The sequence below is a fragment of the Mirounga leonina genome, unplaced genomic scaffold (assembly GCF_011800145.1).
Source record: "Mirounga leonina isolate KUSES-001 unplaced genomic scaffold, KU_Mleo_1.0 Mir_171, whole genome shotgun sequence".
NCBI lineage: Eukaryota > Metazoa > Chordata > Mammalia > Carnivora > Phocidae > Mirounga > Mirounga leonina.
In genome coordinates, this window is record NW_023270436.1 from 20,917,739 (window position 1) to 20,945,515 (window position 27,777).

Here is a 27,777-nt window from a genome sequence, read left to right on the forward strand (position 1 = left end):
TCCTTCATGCTTCTCAGACTTTTACACAGAGGATTGTTTTCCTTCTTTCCGGAATACTTTCCTTGGAAGTTTCTTTAGTTACAGGGATCTGTTGGTAATGAACTCTGGTTTTGTCAGCACGCTTACACAACTGTGGATTTTCTGGTCCTCCAACTATGATCACAGAAGCATTCAGTCTTCTAATTCACCACCCAGCCCAGGTGCCCTGTGCCTCAGAGCCGCAGAAGCCTGCCTGCAGGTTGGCTCTGTGCGCACTCTCTTGGGTTCTCCTCCTGGCAAACTGAGGCTACGGCGTACGTATGAGACTCCAGATTGACTCACTGCTCGTTAGCGACACACAGCCATTCTGTGTACTGCAAAGAAACCTAGAAAGTGTGGGACGTGTACAGAAAGTGATTCAGATACAGCACTTAAAACCGAGGGAACTCATGCTTTAATAGACACTGAAATCACAAAGGAAGGCCAAGTGCCTTAACAATCTCAATAAAAATATGAAGTTCTTTTTACATGGTAAATTTCGTAATATAAAAAGTTTAATGCCATCTGGAAACTGTAATTTACAAAAAAGTCCACATAGGCCAAAGATGGCTAACACTGCATACAAGGGGGGTGAGTGCCAAGTGGGGAAGGCATCTGAGAAGGGGAGAGGGGACCGCCTGTGTCCTTACATGGAACATCTTCGAAAGATCTGTTACAAACAAGGGCCCAGTCCACAAACCACATATACAATCATTTTAGGTAAAAGAACAAAATGTTTGATGAAAATTATGCCGTTTTCACCTTTTGCCTACTTACTAAAAGCAACCAGAGGATTGCCTGGTATTTTTTCCAAACTGAACTGAAACTAACAAAGTCATCATGGGAGGCAGTGGGACAGGCACCTTTCGGGGGACTTGCTACAGTGACCACCTGCTGAGATCCACGATAGCTCGTGGGATAGCACGAGCAGGATAAGGACGGCGTGTGCAGCACCTCATCTCCTGCCGAGACCCCGAGAGCATCCGTGTGGGCCATGACACATTTCAAACGGGATGGAGGTGAGAACGTTTTCGTTTCACTACACACTGATGTGGACTAAAATGTTAAGTTTTAGTAAGAGCTCATTTTGTCTTGGCATTTTGATTTAATTGAAATCAGTGAAGTAGTTGAGTAGTTCGCTGGTACCAATTAAGATAGGATCTACTACCTTACTTTGTGGTCATACCAAGGTTTCTAGGAGAGGGACATTTTATTGCTTGTGTTGAGTGTATCTGCATCCGATGGGAGTGGCACAGGGGCAGGGCATTCCAGTTTCCTGAGCTGAAAAAGAAATCTATCCAATGCTATCTGCATATAGTGAGGAAGAGATATTTTTGTAAATTTTACCCACGTCCATTGGCTCATCCAGATGGGGCGAAGAGCCACGGACTATGCAGGAGTCATTTGCTTCTCTCCGCGTGGCTCAGGGTTCCCATGCATGCCAGTTTTATCCACAACTTGACACTCACTTTCCCTAGACTATAGAAACAAAACATTCTAACTGTCTGTCCCCTATACCAGGAGTCAGCAAACTTTTTCTTAAATGGTCAGGTATTAGGTATTTTAGGCTTTGTGGGCCAAGAGGCAAAATCAAGAATATGATGCCTGTACTTACAGAACTATTTAAACGTGTCGAAGCCATTCCTATCTCATGGCTATGAAAACCCAAGCCTCTGACCAGATTTAGCCTGTGGGTCATCATCTGCCAACCCCTGATCTGTACAAAGAAATCTGTGAATTATACAGTTTCACATCATTTTTAAGTGCATACGTTTTTCAGGGGAGGAGCCTGAAAAAGTTACTTTGATTTGACATCCATTTCACTCATAAAGAAAACACCAATACTGACAGTAAACATAAAGAAGTGGCAACTCTATGGTGATTTTTAGGTTGGTCCTATCATTTTTGTCATGTTTGCTTTCCTTCATCAAAGCTTCTATCTAGGACCAAAAAAAAAAAAAAAAAAATCACACCATTTGGTTTGGTTTTCCAACATGAAACCTAAAACAACAATGTAGTTAGGACTAAAACCAGGTTGGGGTCCATGAGTCCTCCTCGCTGGCTTGGTAACCGTGGGGAGCGGTCTGGGTGGCAGCGTGCACCGGAGGTGGACAAACGGGTGCACTCACATGGGGGGCACAGACCCCAGGCCTGTCCTCCAGGGCTCCTTGGCACTTGGGAAAGAGGCTGAGATTGCTGAGAAAGGGACAGCCTAACTATCTACATAGGGATTCAGAAATTGAGGTTTCATTTTTGTTGCTGAGGACCTGATTTTGCTATCTAAATGCACAGTGCTATAAACTTGCTTTCATTTGCTACTCTGGTACTTTATTACGGTTTATGTGTTCCCTACTGACATAAAGAACCTCATAAGTGCTTGCTTCTTTATAAAGGATTTGTCTTCCAGTGTTGGGGTCAGGGCTAGAACGGGACATCCTTAGTTCTTCTTTCGCCAACATGGATGCTGGGGTAAAGGCAAAAACCTCCATGACATAGCCAAATAAATATTCTCCTTTCCTCTTTTCATGGTACACCAAAGAACAGGGCAAGTGGTCAGGGTATGTTTAGAAAGTAAGATCCTACCCAAAGTTAAAGACTCTACTTGGAGGTCTCCTGCCAGGCCTTGCCGGTCTATTCCATGTGGTATGGGCCACATGGCTGCCCACCTCTGTGGGACACCCCCTTGTGGGCAGAGTGGTCAGGTTTTCATTTTAGAATTATGTAAAAAGAGTTTATGTCAATTCTCCCACTAAACTTAGTACTAATAGGATTTTTAGCATTTCATTCCTTTATAAGTTAATGCTCACCCCTACCCAGACTACCTTTTGTCTCCACCCAGCTGGTAACTTCTGTGTACGGTCACAGCTGGAGGAAAAGTCCACCCCCGTTTGTCCAGGACAACACTTTCAGGAATATCTATTTCCCTGCCCAGCCATAACTCGGATGTCAATCCCCGCAAAAGCCCCCCGTTTCTCGGGCCATGGACACGAAAGTCCTGTGGGGAGGGAGGGGGCTGGTCCCCACTAAAGGTGAGGGTGCCCGAGCGGCTCGCAGCCGTGCGGCGCCGGGGCCTGGGAGCAGGGGACAGATTTAGAGAGGAGACGTGTTCAAGGCCTGGAGTTGGGAGAAGAGAATAAAATGAAGCAGCTGCTTAAAGGGAATGGGAGCTGTAAGTTCCATTCTGGTCAAGTCGAGTTAGCCGTGGGATTTTTTTTTTTTTCTTTTATGTTTACAAGGAAACGGAGTATTTCAACCTTTCCCCCCCAAACTTGATAGTTACTTATTGATGACTATTCAAAATCTGACATTTTAAAAAATTTGAGCTTTTAAAAATAATAGCTATAAATGCAAAGTACTATTGATAATAAAACCGAGTTTATCCACGTACAAAAAAGGTCAGTAATGTTTTAAAAGCACAAAGTTGCATTTTAAATCACAATTGCATAGTTCTAAAATGCCTGGAGAAGAGTTACATAAAATTTTTAAGAAAATTCAAGTTTGGCTGACAGTGGGGCCCCAAGGCATCTGTAGAGCTCGATGGAGCAGAGCCAAGTTCAGGAAGGCAGCGCTGCTGAAACGTGAATTATTGCATTGCTACCGTGCTGGGACTCGGATCAGGAGACCAAAATCGCTACAGTTTGGTGACACATGACTGGCATTTTAAAAACCATTCTGTTTTTGCCTAATATCACCCTTCCATGTAGAATTCAACTTAGATTTTATATATCCCACCCCCAACCAGCACCTGAAAGCCTTAAAAAAAAAAGCCCTCTTTGTATTTCTGTGTATAAAAGGTACTGCATATCTACCTCTTAGCAAAATATGTGCTCCCCCTTTCCTCTCCCCCACCCCGGAACCATGGCCGTTTTTGTACAAAAAGTCCTGTTGAGGAATCACATCAAAGATGACAAGCAGGGAGTTCAAGGTAAACATTGGGTGAAGTGTGTAGAAAACTGCCTGGGCCTCCCGTGCCAACCCCACAGAAGTCCTGGCTCCCGGTGAGCGTGGCCCACAGTCGCCAGCGGCCGTGTGCGTGGTGGCCCGCGCCCCCAGGGCGCGCCCAGCGTGAGGTGGCTGGCGGTTGCGTGGGGTGACAGCACTCGGCCGAGCGGGGAGGCCCCCTGCGGCTGCTGCACCCTGAGTCCGCGGGTACAGAAGACGCTTTAGCATTTGGAGGAAGGAAAAAATCTTCCAGAGGACAGAAACTTGTAGCCGTTTCCAGAAGGCAGTCTCAGCGGGCGGGCGGGCGCGGGGGCGGGCGCGGGGGGCCCGGCGGGCAGGGGCAGCGCGCCCAGCGCCGTGGTCTCCGTGCGCCAGTGGCCGTTGGGCGGGGCTTTCTGGGGCGCTTCTCCGGGCGGCTGCAGGGACAGCTCCTTCAGCTCCAGCTTGTCCGCGCCTTCCTCCTTCTTGGTGTGCCGCGGGGACAGATTGAGCAGACTGAGCACGTCCCTCTTGGACGTCATGGTGCCGGGGGCGCCCCGGAATATTTTCATGGGTCCCGTGGGAGGCTGGGGCGCGCTCTGCCAGAACATCTTGAGGTTGTGGACGGCCTGCACCTTCTCGTCGATGGCCGCCATCTTCAGCCTGTCCACGTCGGGGGCGTCGGCGGGGCTGGAGCGCGCGGAGCCGGCCGAGGAGTAGGAGAGGGCTGGGGACGGCGCGCTCCCGGCCGGAGACTGATGGCCCGAGCTCGGGGACGCGTTCCTGGGGGACTTGGCGATGTGGGCGCTGTACGGGGAGCTGGGGTACTTCAGTTTGAAGAGAGGCTGGTCGGGGAGGGAAGTCTGGGAGTCGGAGGCGGGCGACGGGCGGCCACTGTGCCGGCTCGGGCTGTCCTTGACGGACGCCTCGGAGGCCGTGGGGCTGCTGTAGCCTGAACTCACCTTGGGGAGGGACGAGCTCCTGGCTGGGGGCTTTGGTTTCGCGGGGACCGGCGACGGCTGGCTCCTGGGGTGCGAGAGCGCCGGCCTGCTGAACGCGCTGGTTTCGGACGCTCGGAAGACGGCCGCGCTGTGGGGCGCGGGGCCACCCTCCTCCGGGCTGCTGCCCTTGCCGGCCTGGCCGCCGCCCCTCTGCAGGCGCTCCACCGCCATGAGATGACTCTGCGTCTCCTCCAGAATCTTCTGCGCCAACTCCTGCGGGTCGAGCTTCGGGTTGCTTTCTTCTTGGGATTTCACGGTACTGTCCGTTTCTGTGCTAGACTGGTCTGACTCCCCTGTGTCCGAACTGGCCAGCTTCCCCACCTTCTGGAAGGGGGAGTTTGGGCTGGGAATGAGAGTCACTTTAACTGGAGAATTTGGTGTGCTGACGCTGCCCTTGGAGCTTACGGACACTTTCACACCCGCAGCCGGCCCCGCGCGGGGCTGTTTGTGGTCTGGCGAGAGGCGCGTCGGCCTGTTTGCCTGGGAGGCCGCCAAAGGCTCCGTGCTGATGATGGAAAAGCCCTCGTATTCGTCTTCGTCTTTGCCGCCGGCAGGGCGGGCCTGGGGGGACAGCTGGCCCCGCGGCAGGGTGCATCGCTGTGGGTAGGCGTTCTTGGACCGCTCGTAGTCCTGCCGGCCGCGGGGACCCCCCGCTTCCGACCCAGCCTCGGGCTTGGAGACAAAGCTCATGGAGGAGGCGATGGAGCTCAGGCTGTACACGGAGATGGCGTCCGAGGCGATGCTGTCGGCGCCGGTGGGGGAGAAGGGGGGGTGCTGGTAGCTCAAGGGCAGGGCGTTGGAGACAGACTGGGCGGAGGCCAGAGACTCCAGGGAGGACGAGCTGTCGAGGCTGAGGCGCTTGGGGAGCTCAGTAGAATCTAAGACAGAACATAGGTGCCCAGAGGGCGGTTAGAATGCTCTACGGTTTATTCTTTCAAAATCGCAAGCATCCTCATACGCACAGAAGCTAGTGGGAGCCGTGCAAGTGCTACTCATGCACGACTTGCATTTATCTCATGCTCCCCCGAGCACACGGTCCTGCTGGAGAGAGTAAATGTGACGCAGGGCCCAGAACACTCGGGAGAACTCCAGGCCCAGCCAGCCGCAGCCTCAGCCCCCTACCACGCCGTCTCCACCGCGTTCTCATCTCACCCGACCCCACGTCGGCCTCGGGCTCCGACCCCGGCCTAAACCCACAGCCGCCACCCTCCACGTTTCAGCGGCTCCGCGCCCTCACTTACGCTCACTGTCCGCACTGCCTGTCCTCCCACCTTCTCTCAACCCGCTCCACCCGGGCCTCTGCCCTCCCCAGACGTCCCGGGGCAGCCGTGCTGCCAAGCCCAGTGTTCACCGCTCAGGTCTGCAGTCGGCTCCCCGGCCCCCGCTGACCACGCCTTCCCGGCCCTGCTCATCCCTGTGACCTGTGCCCCCCCCCCCAACAGGACACCACCCTCCCCTGCGGGGCCTGCACCGCTTCTCCGTCTCCGCGCTGGCCTCTCCCGGAACCTCGGCCTCACATACCCAGCTGTCGGGGGAGCTTGTCTGATGGAGATTTCAGAACGGAACATGTCCAAGATGGAACTCAACCCCCGCCTCCTGCCACTTTCAAGGTCTCAGCAAAAGGCAGTCCCGTTCTGGTCTTTGTTCCCCAAAACAAGGGATCACCTTTGACCCGCCCTCTGTGTCTGACTCACAGCCTTCAGCGGGTCGCGGGAGTTCTGCCTTGGAACCGTGGCCCCCGCTGTCTTCATGCGGCAGCCGGCCGTGCCCCCGGCGCCCCGAAAACTGCCTGTGGCCTGAGCCGCGGGGCACCGCTCCTCCCTCGTTCGTCGGCCCGCTGCCACCCCGTCTCGTCCCTTCCCCCGCGCGTCTTCACGGCCCTCGGCAGCAGCCCGTCTCTACCGCACGTGTCGTGAGTTCGCCAGAGCGGGGTTTTTGTTCACTGCTCTTGCACGGTCCCGAACACAGCCACACAAAATGCTTTCCGTTTCTCTCCCCCTTCCCCAAACGCAGCCAGATGTGTGCCGACGCCTGTCGCGTGGGGGCGCGCGGGGGGCGCTTACCGAAGAGCGCGAGCAGAGACTGCAGGGCAAAGTGCATGGTTCGCCGGTTGGCCTGTTTGCCGGTTTTCAGGATGACCTCCTCCTGACCCACTTCACAGAGATCGAACCCTAGAGGAGCAAAGGCTGTCGGTCTCCGCGGCCACGGGAAGGGTCCCTGTCCTGGAGAGGAGGAGCGCCGCAGGGCTGCCCGCCCCGTCTCCCGGGAACCCCCCCCCCCCCCCCCCCCCCGCGCCCGGCCCGGGCTGCCCCGGGGGCCTGTGAACCTCCTGCCTCCCGCTCCCGGAGCACCCGCTCGCTCCGTTCCTGCTCCCGGTACAGCTCGGGAAGGTGAGCTGCCTTCTCCATTCTTTCCCAGACTCTGAGAAGGACAAAAACTGGCCACTCCCCTCAGCGCGGGCTCCGACATTTAAAGCTGGTGCCTGGGAAGGTGGAAGCTTCTCAAGGGCACGGACGGTGTCCCCAGACACGGCCAGCGTCTGCCCCCGAGGGCTCAGAAACGAGCGGGCTCTGCCCACGGAGAACCGGGCCTCTCGGCTGAGCCACCTGCGCGGGCCGGGCGGGCACTCACGGTTCCGCCGAGGCTCGGGCCGGGCCGGCCGAGGGCAGGGGCCGCGAGCGCAGGAGGCCGGCCCGCCGGCGGCCGCCGCACTGAGACCAGGAGCCCGCAGAGCGCCCGGCACCCGTCGCCCTGGGCAGCGCCCAGGCGGAAGGCGCCGAAGGCCGACGCCACGGCCTGTGTCCGCAGACGGGATTTAGGGCCGGAGGAGCCCTGGGCCCTGCACGCGTGCACTTCGCCTGGAACAGTGGAAGCCCTTGGCGCTGACGGCCCAGGGGGCAGGACCCCTTCCCCCCTCCCACGTGCGCTCTGGTGACAGGGTCTGTGACGCCCGACGCTGCCCGTGCGGTTCCTGACAGAGTCGTCACCAAAGGAGAAATGTGTCTCTGTTTTTATTCTCATGCAGGGATGCTGGTGTTGGTCTGAGGCTGTCATTCCTCTGGGAATTTGGTTCACTCCACCAGCTACCTCAGCCTTCCCGTTGCTATGGGATATTTTCCCCTCTGACCTCAAGCAGAAACTCTCCCTGAAAGCAACAGGAAGGTCTCAGAGAACTCAGCATTTAAAAACAAATAACTAATATAAACGTTTTAGTTTCTCTAACTAAATGATGACTCGGTTACGCCAACAGAACGGCGGTGACGGGTTGTGTTGGTCCTGCTGGGTGCTGAGGGCTGGAAAGGGGGCACTTCTAGGAGCCTCAGAGCCCTCAAGAGTGAGGGGGTCACTTCTCCAAATGCCAGGCCTGCAGACACGTTTCCTCCCCCCGCCCCCGTCTCAGGCCACGGGATTTAAGGATAAGTATGTGCAGACTGACTCACCCCTTGAGTATCAGTGGATTTGGAAAACGTGGAGGCCGTCAGTGAAAATAACCCACCATCCCAACACCAGGAGAGCCAATGACACATCTGGAAATATCCAGTTCACAGGCGAGGGGGGGCTGCCTCTGTCGCACCCACACCGAAGGGAGGTGTAGGCCCTACGTGAGGAACACAGCTTTTCCTTTACAAAAAAAAAAAAGGCCTTGGCTCCGTCTTCCCTCACCTGTGTCCTGTCACGGCCCCAAGGCCAGCCCTACAGCCCGTTCTGGAAGGGAAAGAGATCCCTCTTGGGTCTGTTGGTCCAATCGCTACTGACTACGTTTATCTAGATATAAATGTACTGTGTTTATGGCAAGAAGACTACGCTTTAAGCCAACAGAAACAAGCACATAGTTCAAATCATAAAAGGATGTGAGAACATCTACTTAGAGGGATTCAGAGTCCCTGTGGGGCTTTGGGGGTTCGCCCATCAAAAGCAAATGGACCGGCCCTAAGTTGTGGTGGGCTGGGAAAGGTCATCTGCAAAATGGGTTAGAAGAAAGGCCTAATGCAATGAAATCCAGATTTCACAAGCAGAAGAAAATTCCTTTTGAAGGATTGGCTGCCCTGCCATGTCGGACGGCGACTGGTCCCCCTAATAGTGAATTTAGGCTGTGTCATCCTCCAAAGAGTCCCCACTCTCTGAATTTAAGAACCCACAGGATTTGCCCCTCCTCTGCCCCTGTGCCCCACACCAGCGTGTGGGCCTGATACCTGTGCTCATGGACAGCTCTTCCCTCGGCCTGGATCTTTCTTCCTGAAGACACCCTCAGGCTCTCCTGGTCTGCCCCAGCTCCCGGCCTCCCACCCGTCCAGCAATCACCGTGACCCTGATGCTCCTCTCTATGACGGTACCCCCTCACCTGAGGGGCTTCCTCCCCTTAGATTAGGTACTTACTAGACCCGAAAACTCTAAGAGGGCAGGGCTTGTCCTCTGCTCAGTGCTGCGTCCCCCGTCCTGGCACAATGCCTGACACATAACAGGTGTTCAGAGAAAAGCTTGGGAAGTGGTGAATGGCTCCCAGGCGAGTCGTACCGGCACTTAAGTGGGACAGGAGGGCAGCTCACAGCCCCTTGTGGCATTTTATCAAAAAATGCATCTCTGAAAGCAGCAATTAAGCCAGGAGCTGCCTCAGCCACGTTACGATGTCAAATAAGGAAAAGTAAGTGTCCCGGATGAACAAGGATCCTGGTGCGTGCAGTTCTAGATCCCTGGTTTCAAATCAGACCTGGTTTCAATAGTACGGCAGAGACTGACCTTGAAACTGTTATTTTAGGACTTTGTTTTCTTTTCTTTTTTTTAAAAGAATTTATTTATTTATTTGACTGACAGAGAGAGACACAGCCCGAGAGGGAGCACAAGCAGGGGGAGTGGGAGAGGGAGAAGCAGGCTTCCCGCAGAGCAGGGAGCCCGATGCGGGACTCCATCCCAGGACCCCGGGATCATGACCCGAGCCGAAGGCAGACACCCAACGACTGAGCCACCCAGGCGCCCAGGACTTTGTTTTCTTAGCTTTTAATCATAGCTTGACTCCCAACAATGCTGGCATCTAGCAGCTTTCTATCAAGATGAGGACTAGAAATGAGAGAGATGAAACCAAAAGGTCGGGAAATGGAACAAGGCAGGAGGGCCATCTGTCAAGTGTGCTAAAGTGCTGGAATCTCCGAGTCCACCATCTATCCGTGATATCTAAGAAAACACCGAGGCCCCTGAGACACTACCAGCTTCACCCAACAGAAAACCAGGAGAGACGGAGTTTTCCAAAAGGGAATTGCAGGAAGCAGTTAAGGACGCTCTGCCCTACCTAGAGCCGCCAGGAATTCATGGCAGCCCGGGAGGCGCCACAGCTGCACGCTGATGGAGACCTGGATGGGGGCCGAGGCGAAGTCCTGCTCCTTCTCGCCGGCCTGCAGCTGGACCAGCACCTGGTGGAGCTGAGCGAGGAGAACAGCGTGAGCGCGCCGCCTTCCCGGCGCCGCCTTCCCTCTGGCCCGCCTAGGATGTGTCCCCGCGTTACTCCTGTGTCACCTGCTACCGGCATCCCTGGTGACCTTAATGTGTATCACACTGCAAATCCCTTTTACGGTGCCTCAGGCCTGCTGTCGTGTCTCCGCTCGGGAGGCTCGGGGCGGGGGGGGGGGGGGGGGGGGGGGGGGGGGGCGGGGGAGTATCACAGGGCAGGGGAGGCCTCGCCTCTTCCCTGGCACACACTGGTGGCGGGGCTCGGGGACCAGAAGAGGGGTGGGCTGTAGGACCGGTCGTCTCCCTCTTTTTTTCTGAGTCCCTTGATGCTCTTGAGTTACATGGTGTAGTGGAGCCCGGCGTCCTGTCCCCGAGCCGCAGTGCTCGGGGAGGAACCCACACACCCCCTTCGAGGGCCCCGGGCACGTCGGGTCCCCTGAGTCTACTCAGGGGCCCTGTGTGGTGGGTTCTCAGTGTCACTCGCTCAAAGTCACTTCTGCCCCTGCTGTTCTGGTGGAACTTGAGAGGTCAAATCGAGAACACAAGAAGGGTGGAGCAGGAAAGGGGGAGGCAGAGCAGAGGAAGGGGGCAGCCAGCCGCACGGGCGGCCCGGAGCGCGTGGGGGGCGCGTGCACGCGGCTCTGAGCGACAGCACGTGCGCCCGAGCTCAGAGCACCACAGGGGACGCAGGGGGTGGGCGGGTTGAGGGGCTCACCTGACAACAGTTGCTACTTAAAGTCGTACTCACCATTCCAACCATATTTTTAACAGCCTTCGGCGAGCAGATTATAAGAAAAGAAAGAAAAAGAGAGAGAGAGAAGAGAGTTTAGACTCAAGCACAGGTTGTTATGCACACGAGCTGACGACTGCTGTAGGAAGCGCCGCGGCGGCTCCGACTGGGAGGGGAGAGGAGCGAGAATCAGCAGGGACACGCAGGAGAAACAGCCACACCAGGCCAGACGCTGTCAGGGGCAGCCAGGCCCTCCCTCCCTTGCCAGGAGAGAGGCGGGGCAGGCAGGGGGCACAGAGGGCACGGAGAGGCCACTCTAGACACTGAGGGCCAGGGTGCCAGAGTGATTCAAGAAATAGCCCAGCACCTGCCGGCCCCGGGCGGGGGTGGGGGTGGGGACGACGGGCAGCCGGGACATCTGCCTGCGGCCCTGCGGGACTGTAGGCAAAAAGGCCCTGTGATGCCGCCAGATGTAAGAAATTAAGCAGCTGGCTTTTCGGACTCAGCTTTGCCCTGCAAATGTAATTCTAACGTCCTCTCTTTGTAGAGCGCAGGCTTCCAGCCCTCCTGGGTTCAGGATATCTTGATATGCCATGTTCTAGAAGGGCCTTCCTGATTCTCGTCCACAAGGAGACATAACCCGCTCATTGCCAGATGAGCAGGAACTCAAGAAGGGGCCAGGTCATTGGGCTATGTTCCAAATCTGGGGTGGAAACCACCCCGGGTAGGTGGGAGGTTCCAGGCACCACTCAGATTTTCAGAGGCTAATCCCAGACACAGCAAGCTTTGTTTCCACACAGAAATATTTCCATTTACAATGAAATCTGATCAACAATAATGAGGTGTATTGTTTTTTCAAGTTATTACACTATGAGACGACCAGAGGGAATTGTTCCGTGCTCCTCAGGGTTGCTATACCAGCCAGAAGCCCTCCCCGACACAGCGGTCACCCCAGGGTTCACAGTGTCCCTCCTTCCCCTTGTTCCAGACCCTCACTGGCCAGTAGGAGGAGCGGGAGCTCTGAGGTCAAGCTGGGAAGGGCCTGCGTGATGCTGAGAGAATCCTCTGGATTCCTGAATTAGACCTACATTCCCTTAAAAGAAAGCACGTTTTGAGAAACGTGCTAAGCAGTATCTTGCATTAGAATTGACTCTCTGTCCACTCCTGCGCCTCAGTGGCTAGTCTGTTTCAGGCAGGGCCATCCTCCGAGCTGGGCATGAGCATCAGAACTCTGCAGGGGAGCCGGCCAGGCCCACCCCTGCTGGCTGAGTGTGAGAGCCACTTGTCGGTGGAAAAAGTTGGTGGGGGCGGGGATGACAAGGTGCAGGAGGCCACTGAATGGAGAGTTCAGGAAAGGCCCTGAGACTGCAGCTGACAGAGGCCTCCGAAGGCCCTACTGCTCTCAGCACCCAGCACCCAGAGAGGATGGGCTCTTGCCCCCGGACGTGCGCGTGAGGCAGGGGGGCTGTTTCGCCTCCAGCCCTCGTCTTTCCCGTCTAGTCACAGAGGCTGAAGGCAACAAGAGCGTGTCACTTGCAGATTCCTGGGTAGGGCCAGATCACCCTGTCTCTCCAGCTCGGCCCAGTGCTCAGGCCTGGGCTCAGCCACCCTGGCTCAACTCACCCGGCTGATAAGCTGCTCGCCCGTCTCTGAGGCAGTGATGAGCTTGCAGAGGGCTTGGAGGGCAGGGTTGGGCAGACCTAAGGCAAGAAGGCGGCGGGTGTCACCCAGAGGGGCCCCCGTACCCACGGCCCCGCTGCCTCCCCAGGAGAAGAGCCTGAGACACTCCGCATCGGTGGCGTGTGGGTCTCTGTGTAACTTGAGAAAGGAGAGAGGGGTCCCAGAGAAAGGCCAGTCCTCCAGGCGTGTGGTCCCATCCCCAGGAGCCCGGCTCGGGCCCGGGCCGCATCGCCTCCTCGGAGCAAAGCACAGAAGGCGGCCGTGGGTGCCCGCAGCCTGCCCGCCCCCGGGTTTGGCCCCACGGCTCTGGCGGATCCGGAGCTGCCGACTGAGCACGAAGGCGCTGCCATGTGCCCAGCATTCCTCCGTGGCAGCCGGGGGGAGGCAGGCCCTGCTGCTTCGGCTCTCCTCCAGGCAGGAGAGGTGTGTGTCGGCAGCTCCTCGCTCCTGCCCCGCTGTGAGATCCAGCCCCCCGCCGCCGGGACGCAAGCACCACGCTGCCGGCCAGCCCCTCGGCGCCCGCCTGGTGCTCACCCAGCAGGGACTGGATGGCGCTGCTGCACTGCTGGAGCCGGTCGCCGGGGTCGGAGGTTGGGAAGAAGACGGCCGCCGGCAGGCCGCTGGCGGGGGGGTCCAGCCGGAAGCCCACGGCGGTGAGCAGGGCCTGCCAGCCGGGGATGCCGCCCACTTTGTTCTCCACGCTCTGCTGGGATGTGTACATGGCGTTGCGCTGCCCGTTCTGGATGCGCTGCAGAGACTTCTCCACCTGGAAGGGAGGGGGGCAGTGAGGCGCCGCTCCAGTCAGCGGCGGGCCCCGTTTCTCTCCCGGCGCCCCTGGGACATACACAGCCCCGGGTGTGAAGCCAGGGCTGCCACCTGGACGCCCCGGCCTGACGACCGGGACCCTGGAGCAACGGCCCAGCTCACGAGGGAGGGGACCGAGGGAAAGGCTGTCACTGTCCCAGTGCCTGCGAGGCTGGGAGACTCAGAAGCATCCTGGCCCTTCCCTAGCCCACGCCGCCCGCCCCAAGCTCTCCTCCCCAGACACTAAGACCCACTGTCAGGCCAGCACCTGCTCCAAACCACGGGATGGCTCCCCATCACTAGAATAAACCTTCAGGCCCTCCAGAACCCCCCTCGTGGCCCATAGCCCTCACGTACACGGGCGGTACCCATCCCAGGGCTGGGGCCGGTGGTGCCCTTCTTCCTGGGGCCCCTGACTCACCCTCCATGCCACAGAGTGGCCTCTGGAACCTTCGCCTCCCCCTCCGCCTCAGGTACCCCTCCCACCTGCTAGGGCCTAAACCCGTGCCTGGCACCTATGGGCTGAATTTGCCCAAGGAACCACCAAGTTAACGCCCCCGTGAACATTCCACGGCACTTCTGGCGGCCTCGGGCCTTCCCCACGGTTTCTCTCTCTAGGGGAGATCTCAGGCCGTCCTGGGAGGCCGCATGCCCTGGGGCGCGTGGGCCATCGCTAGAGGGGCAAAGAGTCACCGGGGTGTCACCTGAGACTTCTCTTACAGTGCAACCTGGGATGCTGGGGGCTGACCTCACAGGCGGGAGGAAACGAGTGGTCCTGGGCAGGACAGACAACCTGCCAGGTGGCTTGCCATCAGGCTGAAGGTCCTCGGAGATGCACTGCCCACTGGGGTCGAGGGGTCCCAGGGCAGTTAGAAGGAGGCTTTTGCCCCACGGGCCTGGTCTTTTCTAAGAAAAGCCGCCTGGGAGCTGCAGCCAGGAAGGAGGGGACTCTAGGGTGACAGGGACCAGAAAGGGTCCTAATATTGAGCAGCCGAATGGCTCTGTGCAGTTTCTAGGCACAGGTTAAAATCAGTTAAGAGAGTCTCGGCAGCTTCTCAAGGCACATGAGCACAGCTACCCCGGAGCGGGTGCCGTGGGCCACCTCACGTCTGGCCCAAGAGCTGCCCGGGGTTCTCAGGTGACAGATGCCATCATTCCTACTCAGTCACACGCCGGTTTCAGGCAGAACCCCAAGCTTAAGAGATGCACAGGACTGACCTACCACCAGGAGTGCACGGAGCCCCAGGCTCAGGGGGCAGCAAGTTTGCCCCACAGAGGGGACATGCCCCCTGGAACCCGGCCCCCAAACTAAACTGCCCAGCCGGGGCCTCCAGCCGGCTCCCAGAGCCTGTGTGGAATTCGTCCCCACGTCCTCCCTCTGGAGCTCAGACATGTCCTCCGGGGCAGGGCAGGGCAGGGCAGCTGTTTGCATCGGGTCTGGAAGGAGCGCGGATGCCACGTGGACCCCAGCCTGAGGCTGGGCCGGTCTGCATTGCGCAGAACACTCCATGGAGGCTAACGATCCTCAGTTGTTAGAAATTACCTTCCCAGTTATCAAAGTGGAAGGGTGCAACACGTTTTCCGTCCCTGCTGCTTGGCTTGATTTGTAGCTTCTGACGTGTGGATGAGGATGTGAAGCCTCTGTCTGTACCCTCGGCCCCGTCCCGCCAAGGCTGGAACTGGCCAAATACTGCGTCAGCTTTGGACTCTTGCTCCAACCAAAGTTAGGGGAAGCCTGGTGCCATCTGACTTTAAAATATCCTTTCTCAGCCCCTAAGACCCTCCTGAGTGCCAGCTACTCTCACCTCTTCTCTGAGCCTCACGATAACCTGGAAAAAGTGGTTTTATCCGCCTTCCAGAGGACAAGACTGAAGCTCAGAGAGCCAGGTGACTTGCCCAAAGCTTCACGGCCCAGGAGCAGCGGCAGCGTAGGCCCCAGGACACACGTCGTCCACACTGCTCGCATGCCCAGCTCCACCTGTGGACGTGCGGGCACAGCGTCCCCGGCTCATGCCCGCCGGAGCCTCCCCCTCTCGGGCACCTGCAGTGGCTCTCGAGGGCAGCGGGCCCCGCTCACCAGGTGCAGCAGCACTCGCAGGGCGTCGCGGGCACGCTCCGGGTGCTGCAGGATCTCCGTGAGGGCCTGGCCGATGAGCGACGAGGGACTGTTCAGCTTCACGTCACTGCCGATGAGCATGAGCCCTGCGAAGAACACAGGAGGGCATCTCGGAGCCTGCCCTCACCTCCACCGGGCAGCTCTGGCTGTTCCCCACCCCCCGCAACTCCCTGAGGCCTCCCGGCCACCCTGCCCCCAAGAGGGGCCTGCACAGCAAGGCTGCTCCCCAGAACGGCCTGCGAGAGGCCTCCCTCCCTGGGGGGCCCGCCCGTGCCCTTCTGTCCCCTCCCCTTTAAGAATTAACGCCGTTTCACAGCCCGTGAGTGGTGAGCTCGGTTCTGCGGGGAAGTAGCTCGGGAAAGTGCCTCTGTTCTCCCGCTGCACAGGAAGAGGGGCTGCCCCCCACTCCCCCAGGACCCTTCCCAGGCTTGGCCACCATCCCAAGGAACGATCCGCCCTGTTTCCCCGGAGACGCACCTGTGTCCGTCTGGAACATGCCTGGGGACAGGGCCCGCGGATGCGGGGCGGGAGGGCGCGCGCCTCTCTGGTTGTGGGGACGGGCAAGCGGCCTGGGCTGCGGACGACCCACCCATCTGCCCGGATCCCGGCCCCCCCGAAGGCAGCGCCGGGGGAAGGCAGACAGCAGTCTCCTCAAGCCACCAAGCAACTCTGGAACCACGCTGCCCCCAAATAATGGCCACAAGGGGTTTTCCAAGAGCATGAGTGAGCCTAGGCTGTTTTTAAGGCGAGCGGGGCAGCACGACTTAAACACCATCTCCAGTAAGCCGTGACTCGTATATCGCCTGTCGCTCAAACAAGGACAAAAGCGCCACATCCCTGAACATGTTGGGAAGACGGGGAGGGGGCCCCGCAGAGAGGGGCAGGCGTCCTGTCGGCCAGGGCCCCACAGACCAGCGCCACGCCGAGTGGGAGCACGGGGGCACGCAGCAGAGCTCACGTGCTGCTGGCGGGCACGAAGCCCCCGCATCTCTGCCGCATCTCGTGGCCGCGGGCGCGGTCGGCGACATGGCCAGGCCCCGGCCCTCAGCGGACGGCCGCCCACGGGCGCTGTCGCCGCCTGAGCAAACGGGATGGGTTCCGCTCGGTTTCGATTGACTCCCTTTCCGGCAAACGCTGCAGCTGTGCCGTGTTTGTGACGCAAACAGATGTTTCCATTTCCTAACACGGCGGCTCGTGCACGGGGCAGGCGGCGCCCGGCGGCGGGGGGGTGCGGAGGCCCCGCCTCGGGGGGAAATGGCAGCAGCTCTAGCGGCACCTGCCAGCCACATTTATTTTGAGAGGAAGGGTAAGGGCGGCGGGCTGTCCGGAGGCCCCACAGGTCAGCCCCTGCCCCACCTCCCAGACCTGCGAGCCCCTGTGGCAGGCCCACTCAGGGCAGGCGCCGTCGGCCCTCCAGCACGTGCAGTACACGCACCAGCAGACACGGCCAACGAGTTACCAGCCCTTGCTGCCTGTGAGGATGCCGAGCTTTAGGAAGGGCGAGTAGCCTGCTCAGCTCACAGAGCCCGGATATGGAACTAGGTCAAGCCCAAGTGTTCCCATGACCGAACCTAGGGACTTTCCACCACGTGGCTCTTCGCCACTGTCCCGGGACTTCATGTGAGGGCGCCATAAAATGGGCCAACCAGCACACTCTAGTCCCAGAAGTCTACACTCCTACCCCGATGGCAGGCTGTTCTGCTGCTCCTTCGTCAAAAAGACTACTTTAGGGGCGCCTGGGTGGCACGGTCGGTTGAGTGTCTGACTCTTGATCTCAGCTCAGGTCGTGATCTCAGGGTGGTGAGATCGAGCCCCGCGTCGGGCTCCGCACTCAGTGGGGCGTCTGCTTGGGATTCTTTCTCCCTCTCCCTCTGCCCCTCCCTGCTCACGCTCCCTCTCTCAAATAAATAATAAAATCTTAAAAAAAACCCTCATACCACAGCGATAAGTGGCCGGCTTGGCAGAAGGCAAGAGTCTCAGCAAACAAGCGTCCCCCTGCTCCACCCCATGCCACCTCCCCGCAGTGGCCCGGCCTCCCCCCCCCCCCCCCCCCCCGGGAGGCCGTGAAGACCGAGCCCTGGAGGCCTCTGGCAGGCGGTGGCCAGTGGTGCGTGCTCCTACCTGCCCAGTTGGAGGGGTGTGAGAAGGCCTTGCTGCTCTGCACCACCTTCATGGCCTCCCCCAGGGCGGCGCTGGCTTTCAGGCCATTGAGCAGGGATGAGTAGAAGGCATGGAGAAACATCTTGGAAGCGGCCACGGGCACAGGCCACAGAGACACGAGAACACACTGTGCGCCGGCAGCCAGGAAGGCCCGGGTCAGCGCGATGACGCCGTCAGCCGTGACCTTGCTGTTGGACTCCTGCGAGGAGCCGAGGACCACCAGCTTCACGGGAAGCCGCAGGTCCAGGACGTCGGCGGCCGTGAGCAGCAGCTCCTGCAGGGGCGGGCAGTCCGAGATGCTCTCCCCGTCGCTGGCGTCGTCTTGCACGCGCAGGGACTCGGGGATCGTGTAGGGGTGGCCAAAGGAGCTCTTGCTGCCAGCAGGGTTGCCGTCGGCGCTGGGAGTGAGGACCAAGGCTGACAGTTTCCAAGAGATGTGGGTGGCAAAGTGGACGCACTCGGCCTGGGTCAGGGCACTCATGACCCGTTCTTTGGTGGCCACGGTGCCCACCAGGGGCTGGCAGCCCAGCAGCTCTGACACCATGTACGCTTCCTCTTCGGCCGACGGCATGGGCCCCCACAGCCACCTGTCCATCACTGCCGACGGGAGCTTGGGGTTGCCCACAACAGCCGCCATGGACGTGGAGCTGGAGTACGTGGGCGGGTTCTTCCTCAGGTGAGACTAGAAGGGGACGACAGACAAGCAGACCGCCCCGCCCGTCAGACACCGGCTGCGTGAGCACAGGGCTCGGTCCAGCTCGGCTACACCTGTGCTCCCAACGACCTCGCTCACTCGAATTTGCAACACCGCTTTCACCCGGGTGCTCGTCCTACTGAGAATCACAGCTGCTACGCCAAGCTCTGGAAAAGCAGCACTGGATCTTAGGAAGGGCCCTTCCTGTTTGTCAAACCCTGGGGGGCGCTGCAGCAGGAGGCGAGGGTGGGTGGTGCTGGGCCTGCCCCACGCGCCTCACTCCCACAGACCTCCCTGCGGGCCCCCAAACGGGGGCGACCCCTCCTGATGAGTCGGGGCTCTGAGGGGTGACAAAAAGCTCGTCAGTCTCAGCGGAGACAGGGCTGACCTAAGCCCTGTACAGCCACTAAGTGCTGAAAAGATTATACTTGTCATCTGCTCTATGTGCTGCCAAAGAAAAACACCACCGAATTATAAAATCAGCATAGAGAAGTCCAGCAAAGTTCTGATTTCCCCGCAACGAGGCCTTTTGATGCTTTTGGGGAAACATCAAGTATCAAATTATTTCAAAATAACCTTCTGATGGCTTCACGGTAGTGATGCCTCAAACTCTGGGCTTGAGAGGCGCCTGCCGGGCGTGTGTCAAGAGACGGGGCTCTTCCACTCGCTGGCCAGCTTGCTGCTGTTGTCGCCATGAAGTGTTCTTAACACGGGCCATCTCTGACCCCCAGGGTGCTTCTGGTAGCAGGTGCAGCGAGCGGCACTCTGCGCGGGACAGCATCCGACGAGGCCAGCTCACTTGGCATCTGGGAGTCATAGTCAGCCACGGACATGCCAGAAACTCAGAGAAAATCATTTCTTTCACTTTGAACTGACTCTGTCCCATGAGAAAGTTACCATTCAGCCACAGAAAACAGTCAAAACTAAGATTTCCAAAGCCCTGTGAGGCAGACGCTGACCTGGTTTGAACCATGTCAATGACCACGGTCAACAGAAGCCACAGCAGGTCCCATGGGGGCCGTCCACACCCAGGGTCCAGGGTTTGGCTTCCTGAATGAGCCATTTTCTCCCACTGGGAGGAGTCCTGTCTGACCCCGCTCTGCCTGGCGGTCTGCGGGGCTCTGAGGGCGTGCTCAAAGTGCATGCCTGGCGGGTCGGGGCCCATGAGGGTCTGAAGGAGTCTGGAGAAGGGGGAGAAGATCAGGGTTGGCTGGAAGGCTCTCTAATCGGGTGGGCAGGCCGAGGGGGGCTGTGGGGTGAGACCTCTGATTCTGTGGACGGCCCACCGTCGCCCTCTCGATTTTCACAGACATTTCTACTCACACTCTTTTGCTGAATGAGACCCAAATTCCTGTCTGTCCCCTGAAAGCCACCTCATTTGTGTTCAGTTCTTTCATTGGCCTGTGGGGCCCTTTTCCACTTGACAGTAATCTTACGTGTCTGCCATCCCTGCCCGGGGACCCTCTGCTGGGGGCACACTCGGCGCCCAGCCGGTGGTCATCGTGAGGGCAGTGTGCGCCGGGGGAAACCAGCTTCCTCAGACACTCGGCTTGGCCTCGAGCCTGACCCAGTCCCCCGAGGAGCTCACAGCCCTGATGTCACGGCAAAGACATTTTGAGAGAAAGGACACTGATTGTGTCTTCCGGAGATAGCAAAGACCAGTCAGGGGTTGGGGGGGGGGAGGCTGTCCCCTCACCTTCGGACAGATCTACTCCAAAGGCAGCCTCCCTGACTGCAAACTCCAGGGTGAACATTGGGAAGAGCTCACACGCTGCCTGTGCAGCCCAGTCTGGCCGGGAAGGCCGTCCTCCAGGCCCGCACAGCCGGGCACCCGCAGCGAGCGTGAGGCTTACCTTGGACTGTGGGCTGAGGGAGCGGATGGAGGGGACAGCGATGAGGGCGAAGCGCTCGTACAGGTACTCGTTGGAGGAGCTTCCCTTCAGGAGGGCGAAAGGGATGAGGTAGAGCTCCCCCTCCAGAACCAGGACCAGCTGCCGATGCCGGCCCACGGGGCCACTGGAGTGCATCAGGCCCTGCAGGGAGGCACGGGGCGCCTGAGTCCGGGCCCAGCAGGCGGCGGCCTGCCCGCACCGGCCACTACTGGGCCACGAACCAGATGTGCCCGGGAAGCACCTGGCAGGCCCACGGCACCCATGGCGGGGGGTGGGGTGGCTTGGGGCGCTGCCCACAGGAGCATCACCAAATGGGGGCTTCTGCCCGAGGAGGAGGTTGGGGACCCGTCTCTTTAAGCCTGCACGGTGCGGGTGGGGTGGGGGAGACCTGGTCACCTGTCAAGGAACAGGATGTCCCACAAAGACAAGGACCAGCCCCAGTAGGTCTACGGGAGGCAAGGAGTTGTCCCAGAAAGAGCCCTGTGAGTCATGGTGACCCCCAGAGGGCCAGGCCAGGGGATGCTACGTTGGTCCAGAAACCCTAAGAGCAGCGTAGGTGTGACTCTTCTCCCGAGAGACAGTGACACTGTGACCCCCAGACTGGCCCCGGGCTGAACGGGAACAGAGATCAAGCAGATGCTGCTGCCGCTGAAGGAAACAGCGGCCGGAGCCTGCTGGGGGAGAAGACTGCGTGGGAGCACGGCCCAGCCCTGGCTCGGGGGACGGTCACGGCCAGGCTCCTGGCGCCCTCGCCCCCACCGGCCGACCTGGCGCAGTGGCCACTGGGGCACCGCCGTGCTCCTCGGGAGTGAATGTGCACACCGGATCCGCCTGCCATGCTGCCGTGGGTGCTGGGCTGAGGCTGGCCCGGCACAGGGCACTCAGCTAAGCCAAAGTGACACGTGCCTGGCGGGCCCTTCAGTCTGGACGACCCCCCTGTGGCTTTGTCTTTTTAAAAAACATTCTAGCTGCATCTAAAGGAAGCCGAAATAAAAACAGGCCAATTTGTTGTTGTTTGCTTTAAGAGCTATTTCCCGAGAAGGGGTAAAAGAATCACTGCACGACCCAGGGAGGAGGAAGTGGGGCGTGTCACACTGTGGCGGATTTCTGGATCGGCACAGGGAGGTAGGAGGGCTGGGTGCTCGCAGTCAGCTCCTGGGCCTGGTGGGAGTCCCCACCGTGGCCACACCGAGGTCCCCCCTCCTGCCCCCGGCCCTGGGAAGCCACTCTGGAGGGCAGTGCACCCACAGCTGCCGTGGCTGCCGTGTGCCAAGCAGACCTGGGAGGTGGGCCAGAGGTGCTGGGCTGATGGTGCCCTGACCTCGGTGACGGGTCAGCAGCCCCAGAACAGTGACGACCACTCACTGCTCAGCAGGGGCCCTCCTGCCCGACAGGTGGGCAATGTGGGGGCTCAGGCCACCTGCCATGTGCAATCAGACCCATCCTCACCTGATCCGGGGTCACCAGGCATTTGTTGGACAAGATGCCAGCCCCACCCTTGCAGGCCTCCCCTGGACTCCTCCTGCCAGGGCCCAAACCCCAGTAAGTCTCTGTCAGGTGCCATCCCACAGGTCATGGATTTCCCTGGGACACACGCCACTCTCGGGCAAGTCCTCAGCAAACAAGAGCACCCATGCGCATGAACAGAAGGCGAGCAGAGGAGTGCCGGCTGGGGTAGGGGTGTGATTGGGAGGCTGGAAGCCATTCAGAGAGGCATTACTGGTAGGGTCTTTGTAAGGACTCTGCAGACTCTGCCTGCAAGACCTTATCTGGGGCATCAGCCTGAAGACCCGTGAGTTCCTGTCCCTGAAGGCAGCACGGGTGTCTTCTCTGATGAGGAATTCTGATCTCTCCGAGGGCCAGTCAGTGTGACGTTGGCCTGGCAGACGAGGCCCGTGGGGTAAACAGAGAACAAGGCTGGGGAGAAATACAGAAGCCAGACTGTGGAGGGCCCTGGCCAAGGTCAGACAGGAAAGCATGGCTCCTACAGGCCGTAAGCAACTGCCATGCATTCTCCACGGACAAACCTCCAACGAAGTGACCAGAGGTAGCCTGCCTCACAGGAGATGGGGCTGCGCATGCTAATTCAGACTGGGAGAGATGCACGGCGAGAAGGGAGACTTGCCAGGATGTGGTGAAGAGTGACCTCAGTGGTGAAGAGAGGGAAGGCTCTGGAATTCTAGCCTGGAGATGGGGAGAGTTTTCTCTGAATGAACGGAGTACCCCAATTCAGAGGTCTGGGTCCTCCCGGAATGGAGACTCGTGGCTGGGGCTGAGCTGGCCCCCGTGCCCGGCCCTGGGCGAGGGCCCCACGGGGGAGCCGAGTCCTGGCAGCGTGGAAGGAGGTGAGCGTCGGCAGCACCGGCCGGCGGGCAGACGGGCCGCACAGCCGACTGACAGCTCTAGTTAAAAGACAGCAGGAAAACGGATTGAACATGCTGGAAAAGGTGGCCTGGAAATGGTCTTCTGAATTCTGCCTCCGGGATACACGAGCATTGCCCTTGTACTGAAAGATTAGCTATAATCTAATGTGAACTTGAAAATAGAAAATAAAATGATGTCTCACTTGTAATGAGATATGTAACAGATGATTACATGTCATCTATTAGATAGAAAAGGAGAGACAATTCAGGGAAAGGCTTCTCTGCGCCTCCATCTGTCAGTCTAGAAAGGGTATTTGCTGGCTTCTTAAGTCCTGGGTTTGAGCCATAAAAGAGCTCAGCATCAGCCCCACACCAGCAACTAACAGAGTCCAACAAATTTCAGCAAAGACTCAGACTTCTGGACCTCTGAAGTTTCTAGAAATGGATCTCTTGAAGGAGACCAAGACAACAAGGGCAGGGGTGCTGAAACCTGTGTACTCCCCCGGTGACCCTGCCCGTCCCAGGGCGTTCCAGGCCCAGGATGGCAACGGGGACACGGAGTGCCCCAGCAGGGAGGCCCGGCAGCGAGAGGACTCGAGCTAAGCCCAGTCTTTGCAGAGGGGGAGGGGCTGTTCCTTCAGCCGGGGCAGGCGGTGGGCACCTGCAGGTGGGTGTGGGCGGCTGTTGTCACTTTACAGACTCTCAGCTGCACCCCCCGCCCCCCCATACCCTGTCATCCCTGCCCGGGGACTGGATTCCTGCAGCGGGGGCTGCTGTAGAGGGAGCTCGGTGCTGAGCTTCCTCGGTGGACGGCGCGGAGGGCGATGCCAAGGGAAGAGGATTTCCTGCTGGCCCAGGTGTGTGTGTGTGTGTGTCTGTGTGTGTGTGTGTGTAAACATGCAGCGGAGCCCAGACTGTAGCCGTCCGACTGTACCCTGTCAGACTGTGCCCTGCTGATACCCTTCCCTCAGCCCTTTCCACACGAGAGCCAGGGCCCGCGCCCCCGTGCTCTCGGCAGGCCTCCTGCCCAGCAGGCGCCCAGACTCTCTCTGCACACCCTTGCCACCGGAAGCGGATCCTCTGCCCTCCTGCCCCCGTACAGAGTGGCCTTCGAGACCAGGTCCGGCCCAGCCAAACCAGCAAATGTCCCTGCTATCCAGTGGGCTGAACCACATACCTTTCCCGGTGCCCATCCTTTCCTGGGTAAACTCCCTCAGCCCGAGAAAGCCAGACAGTTTCCTCAGAGCTGACTGTTTGGCCACAGGGAATAAGTCTCTCTGTCAAATGTCCCCTGGCTGACCTACGGTGGTTTCTGTCTCCCACATGAGCCCACAACGTGGGCACATCCACGACCTCACAGGCCTGTAGGTCAAAGCCGGCCATGGCAGTGTGGGGCCTGGCACCCAGTGGGCACTCGGGACACACCAGTCAAGTGTGAACTCACAACTGTCTGCAGGTTCTTGAAATAAGGTCAACACAGGCCCTGTAATTTTTATAGCTGACCCTTGAGCAACACGGATTTGAATGGCATGGGTCCACTTACACGTGGGGTTTTTTCAACACACACAGGACAGGACTGTAAATGTATATTTTCTTCCTGGTGATTTTCTTAATACCACTTTCTTTTCTTACGCTTGTTGTAGGATTACAGTATATAATCCATGTAACTTACAGAATCTGTTAATCGACTCCTTGTTATTGATAAGCCTTCTGAGCCAACAGTAGGCTATTAGTAGTTAAGTTTTGAGGGAGTCAAAAGTTCCACTTGGATATTTTACTGCACAGAAGGCGGGCGCCCCACATTACACAGGACCCATGTTGTTCAAGGCTCAACCGCATGTTGTTTTTTCCTGGGCCTCAATTTCCAGTACTACTCATCCCCTTTCCCTCTGGTGTTTATAAACATGCATGTAGCTAAAACATGTAAGTGGCCCCTCTGGAACATTCAGCTCCAAACTTTAACCCAGGGACTTCGAGAGACCAATGTCACCACCATCTGTCTCATCCTCACGTCACCATCACCATCAACCACCAGCTGTTTACTGAGTGTCCGTGACACCTGACACCTGTGAGGTCTGCCACCCAACGGTGACCCTGAAGTCCAGTTTCTGAGTCTGCAGCTCTCCCAGGCAACCACCACAGACCCCAAATGTATGGTTGGTGGGGACTTCAGATGCGATCACCATTTTTTCAGTGGGGTCCTATACATACTCATGGTGACAAATGGCCCCAATCCATTCAGAAAGCACTGATATAAAACATGACGTTGCACGTGTCCTGGTTTCTGGCTTAAGAGCTACATACTCACGCAGGTCACCAGGGCTCAAGGGATCAGCCTGCACCCTCCATGTGCAGCGAGCTTCGTTTTCACCAGAGGACACGGGAAGCCGCTCACCGCGTCACAGCATCACAGCCCAAGGAATAAACATCCCTGATCACAGTGGGGGAGGGAGAGCAAGCTCCTGGGTCCATGAGTTTCCAGACAGATTAGATTTGGGATAAAATGGACTCTACTGTCTACCACAAGGATTCCAGAAGCAAGAACTGGTGGGCATCTGGCCACTGCAGAGCTGGGTTACAGGCCTGGGATTTTTTTCCTGACTCCCATTTGTGATTGAGTGAACTGGTCAAACAGAACTTTTTAAGGTAGAGAAACCTTTTCTGTGATGTTTCTGGGAGATCTTGGCATCACAGATGGATGGAGACAGTTGCAGCAAATATCACAGAACTGTGGGGACTGACCCTCACACCATGACTAAAACCTACAAAGACCATAGACCCTGTAAATCCAACCAGAAATGCAAGAGTCAAGGTCAACCCACTCGACAAGATTCTTTGGCCATCCCAATAACAAACCACTGGTTTGCCTGAAGAACCAACGGAGGGGAGGGGTTTGGAATTCAGGTGCTGGAGGAACGTGACGAACGTCCAGCTCCAGCCACATCAGCCAGAGGGTCTGCCCAAGCTGCGGGGGCCTCTGCGCAACAACGGCCCTCTGCTTCTTGGCTGCCCCAGGGAAAATGAGCCCACGCACCCCCGGGGGCAGGGAGCTGCCGGGTGGGGCTGTTACACACCCACTGGAGCAGAGCCCAAGCCTAGTGGAGCTGACCCTGGGGGGACCCCCCCCGCGCCCCTCCCCTCTCACCCCCCCCACCGCCGGGAGGCCGCTCTCACCGCCAGTTTGGCTGCTCTGGGCAGCTTCTCGCCTCCATCTTTCCTTGTCCTAATCAGTTGGAAAGGCTTGCTGTCTATCTTTGGGTGACGTGTGTCCTCATTTGAATATCACTACAGATGTCTCACTCAGAAATCAGTTAGACGGGCTGGCGGCGGTGGGGCTGCCAGCCCCGAGTGTGCCACCAGCCCCGAGTGTGCCAGTCTCCAGGGCCTTATCCTCTGCTCCACAGTCTGTGGAGTGTAGGTCTGATTGTTTCTGGGGACAACTATTCCCTGGCCATCTCCAAACCCTCCATCTGTTTAGAAAACAGGCACCCAGGTAGGCAGTCTCGTCTCCTGGGGCATCTGTTCTGGGGTGAGCTGGTTTATCAGGCTACTTGATTTTGCAAGAGTCCTTTCCCCCAGAGCCGAAATTAAGGGCAGGACCCAGTTGGAGCTGAGCTCTGCCTCTGCCTTGCATGTGTGGATGAGAGGTCTGGAGCGAATTCCCAGAGCCCCAGGGTTTAGGAAGGCAGTTTACCAACCTAACCAACCCGAACAGCAAGTTTTAAGTAAGTTTCTGGGGGTCCTGAAACAGGCAAGTCCACGTAAACAGGCAGTGACCTTAATCCAGAGCAGAGGTAGGCAAGGAATACTTGTCCTTCTGATCAAGGTCATTTGCTCTTGCTACCTGTCCTACAACTACAGTTTTATGACTGTAAATGTAGGAAACAGGGCATTTCAATAAATGGAAATAATGGTAAAGATGGACTATAACTAGAATGAATCCAAACTCCAGTGATCCTGAAAGGTCCCCAAATCTGGACCTCTGGAGAATAATTCATGCAAATCCTAGGCAATTTCCTACTCTCCATCTGGCTCCTTCATCAGAGCAGCTTCTGGCTTTGGGTGAAGCCCTGTCTGCAAACTGAGGGGGTGATTCGGGACCTGAGTGGGCCAGTGGCTTCCCCTAGAGCAGCCCTGGGGGGCCTCGTCACATCAGATGCATCTTCTGGAACACAGCTGCTGGGGCATACTTCTTTGCGATACCCATTCTGCCGCGGGCCAAGACTGGTCCAGGTCTGTCCCTTCACCATAGGCAGGGCCCAGAGGCATGGCTTACTGTCCTTTACTCTATTAAAGTGATTAAAAATGAAGGCCAGGGACGCACACAGGTTCCCAGTCCTTTTCACTCGAAACCCTTCCAACTTTTCTTCGGTGACATTTTCTCCCGTGGGTACCAGACAGGACTTGACTTAATGTCTGCTGACGGGTCACATGCAGACGTGGCCGGGCCCTCCTCAAAGACAGCCGGACAGGCTCGCCCCATCCTGACAGCAAAGGACGGCGTGCTTCCAGGGAAGAGCCACGACCGTGGTTCCCTGAAGCCAAATTAAATCAAATACTGGTGCAAGCCTATGGTAAAATATTCTTCTGTTCCACTTTTCATACTGTCTGACCTAGTCCCTCAGCCACAGGACTGGGGCTACACAAAGGCACTTGTTCAAATAATTATAAGCCCCACGTGAAGAGGCTAATCGCTTTAGTCTTGAAGTGTCAGGGATTCGTAAGCTTGGACTTTCGGTTTTGATTTGTATTTTCACTGAAAATGTGGGAACGGGCCGGCTTTGCCTGGCAGCTGACAGCGCCGGGAGCGGGCGGGCGGGCGGGTGGTGTCGTGTCGCCCTCTGGTGGCCTCCGGAGCAGGCGGGGGTGCTGGTCTGGGCAGCGGAAGGCCCAGCCTCCTCCCCCTCCAGCCTGGCAGCTGACGGGGGGGGGGGGGGGGGGGGGGGGGGGGGGGGG

General features: G+C 58.1%; 1 protein-coding gene across 3 annotated transcripts in view; it reads right to left on the reverse strand.

Moving 5' to 3' along the window:
• Positions 1 to 410: 410 nt before the first annotated feature.
• The window catches only part of TTC28 (tetratricopeptide repeat domain 28), a 628,656-nt gene continuing 601,289 nt past the window's right edge, over positions 411 to 27,777 (reverse strand). For 2 of the 3 annotated variants that reach the window (XM_035017264.1, XM_035017266.1), the window contains 9 exons: positions 20,420 to 20,599; positions 17,834 to 18,554; positions 15,674 to 15,798; positions 13,327 to 13,558; positions 12,736 to 12,812; positions 11,131 to 11,154; positions 10,225 to 10,354; positions 7,004 to 7,111; positions 411 to 5,818 (listed from right to left, as the gene is read on the reverse strand). In XM_035017264.1, the coding sequence (XP_034873155.1) occupies positions 4,182 to 5,818; positions 7,004 to 7,111; positions 10,225 to 10,354; positions 11,131 to 11,154; positions 12,736 to 12,812; positions 13,327 to 13,558; positions 15,674 to 15,798; positions 17,834 to 18,554; positions 20,420 to 20,599 (3,234 nt within the window). In that variant the 3' untranslated portion in view covers positions 411 to 4,181. The remainder of the gene's footprint in view (positions 5,819 to 7,003; positions 7,112 to 10,224; positions 10,355 to 11,130; positions 11,155 to 12,735; positions 12,813 to 13,326; positions 13,559 to 15,673; positions 15,799 to 17,833; positions 18,555 to 20,419; positions 20,600 to 27,777) is intronic. The other variant, XM_035017265.1, reaches the window with a different exon arrangement.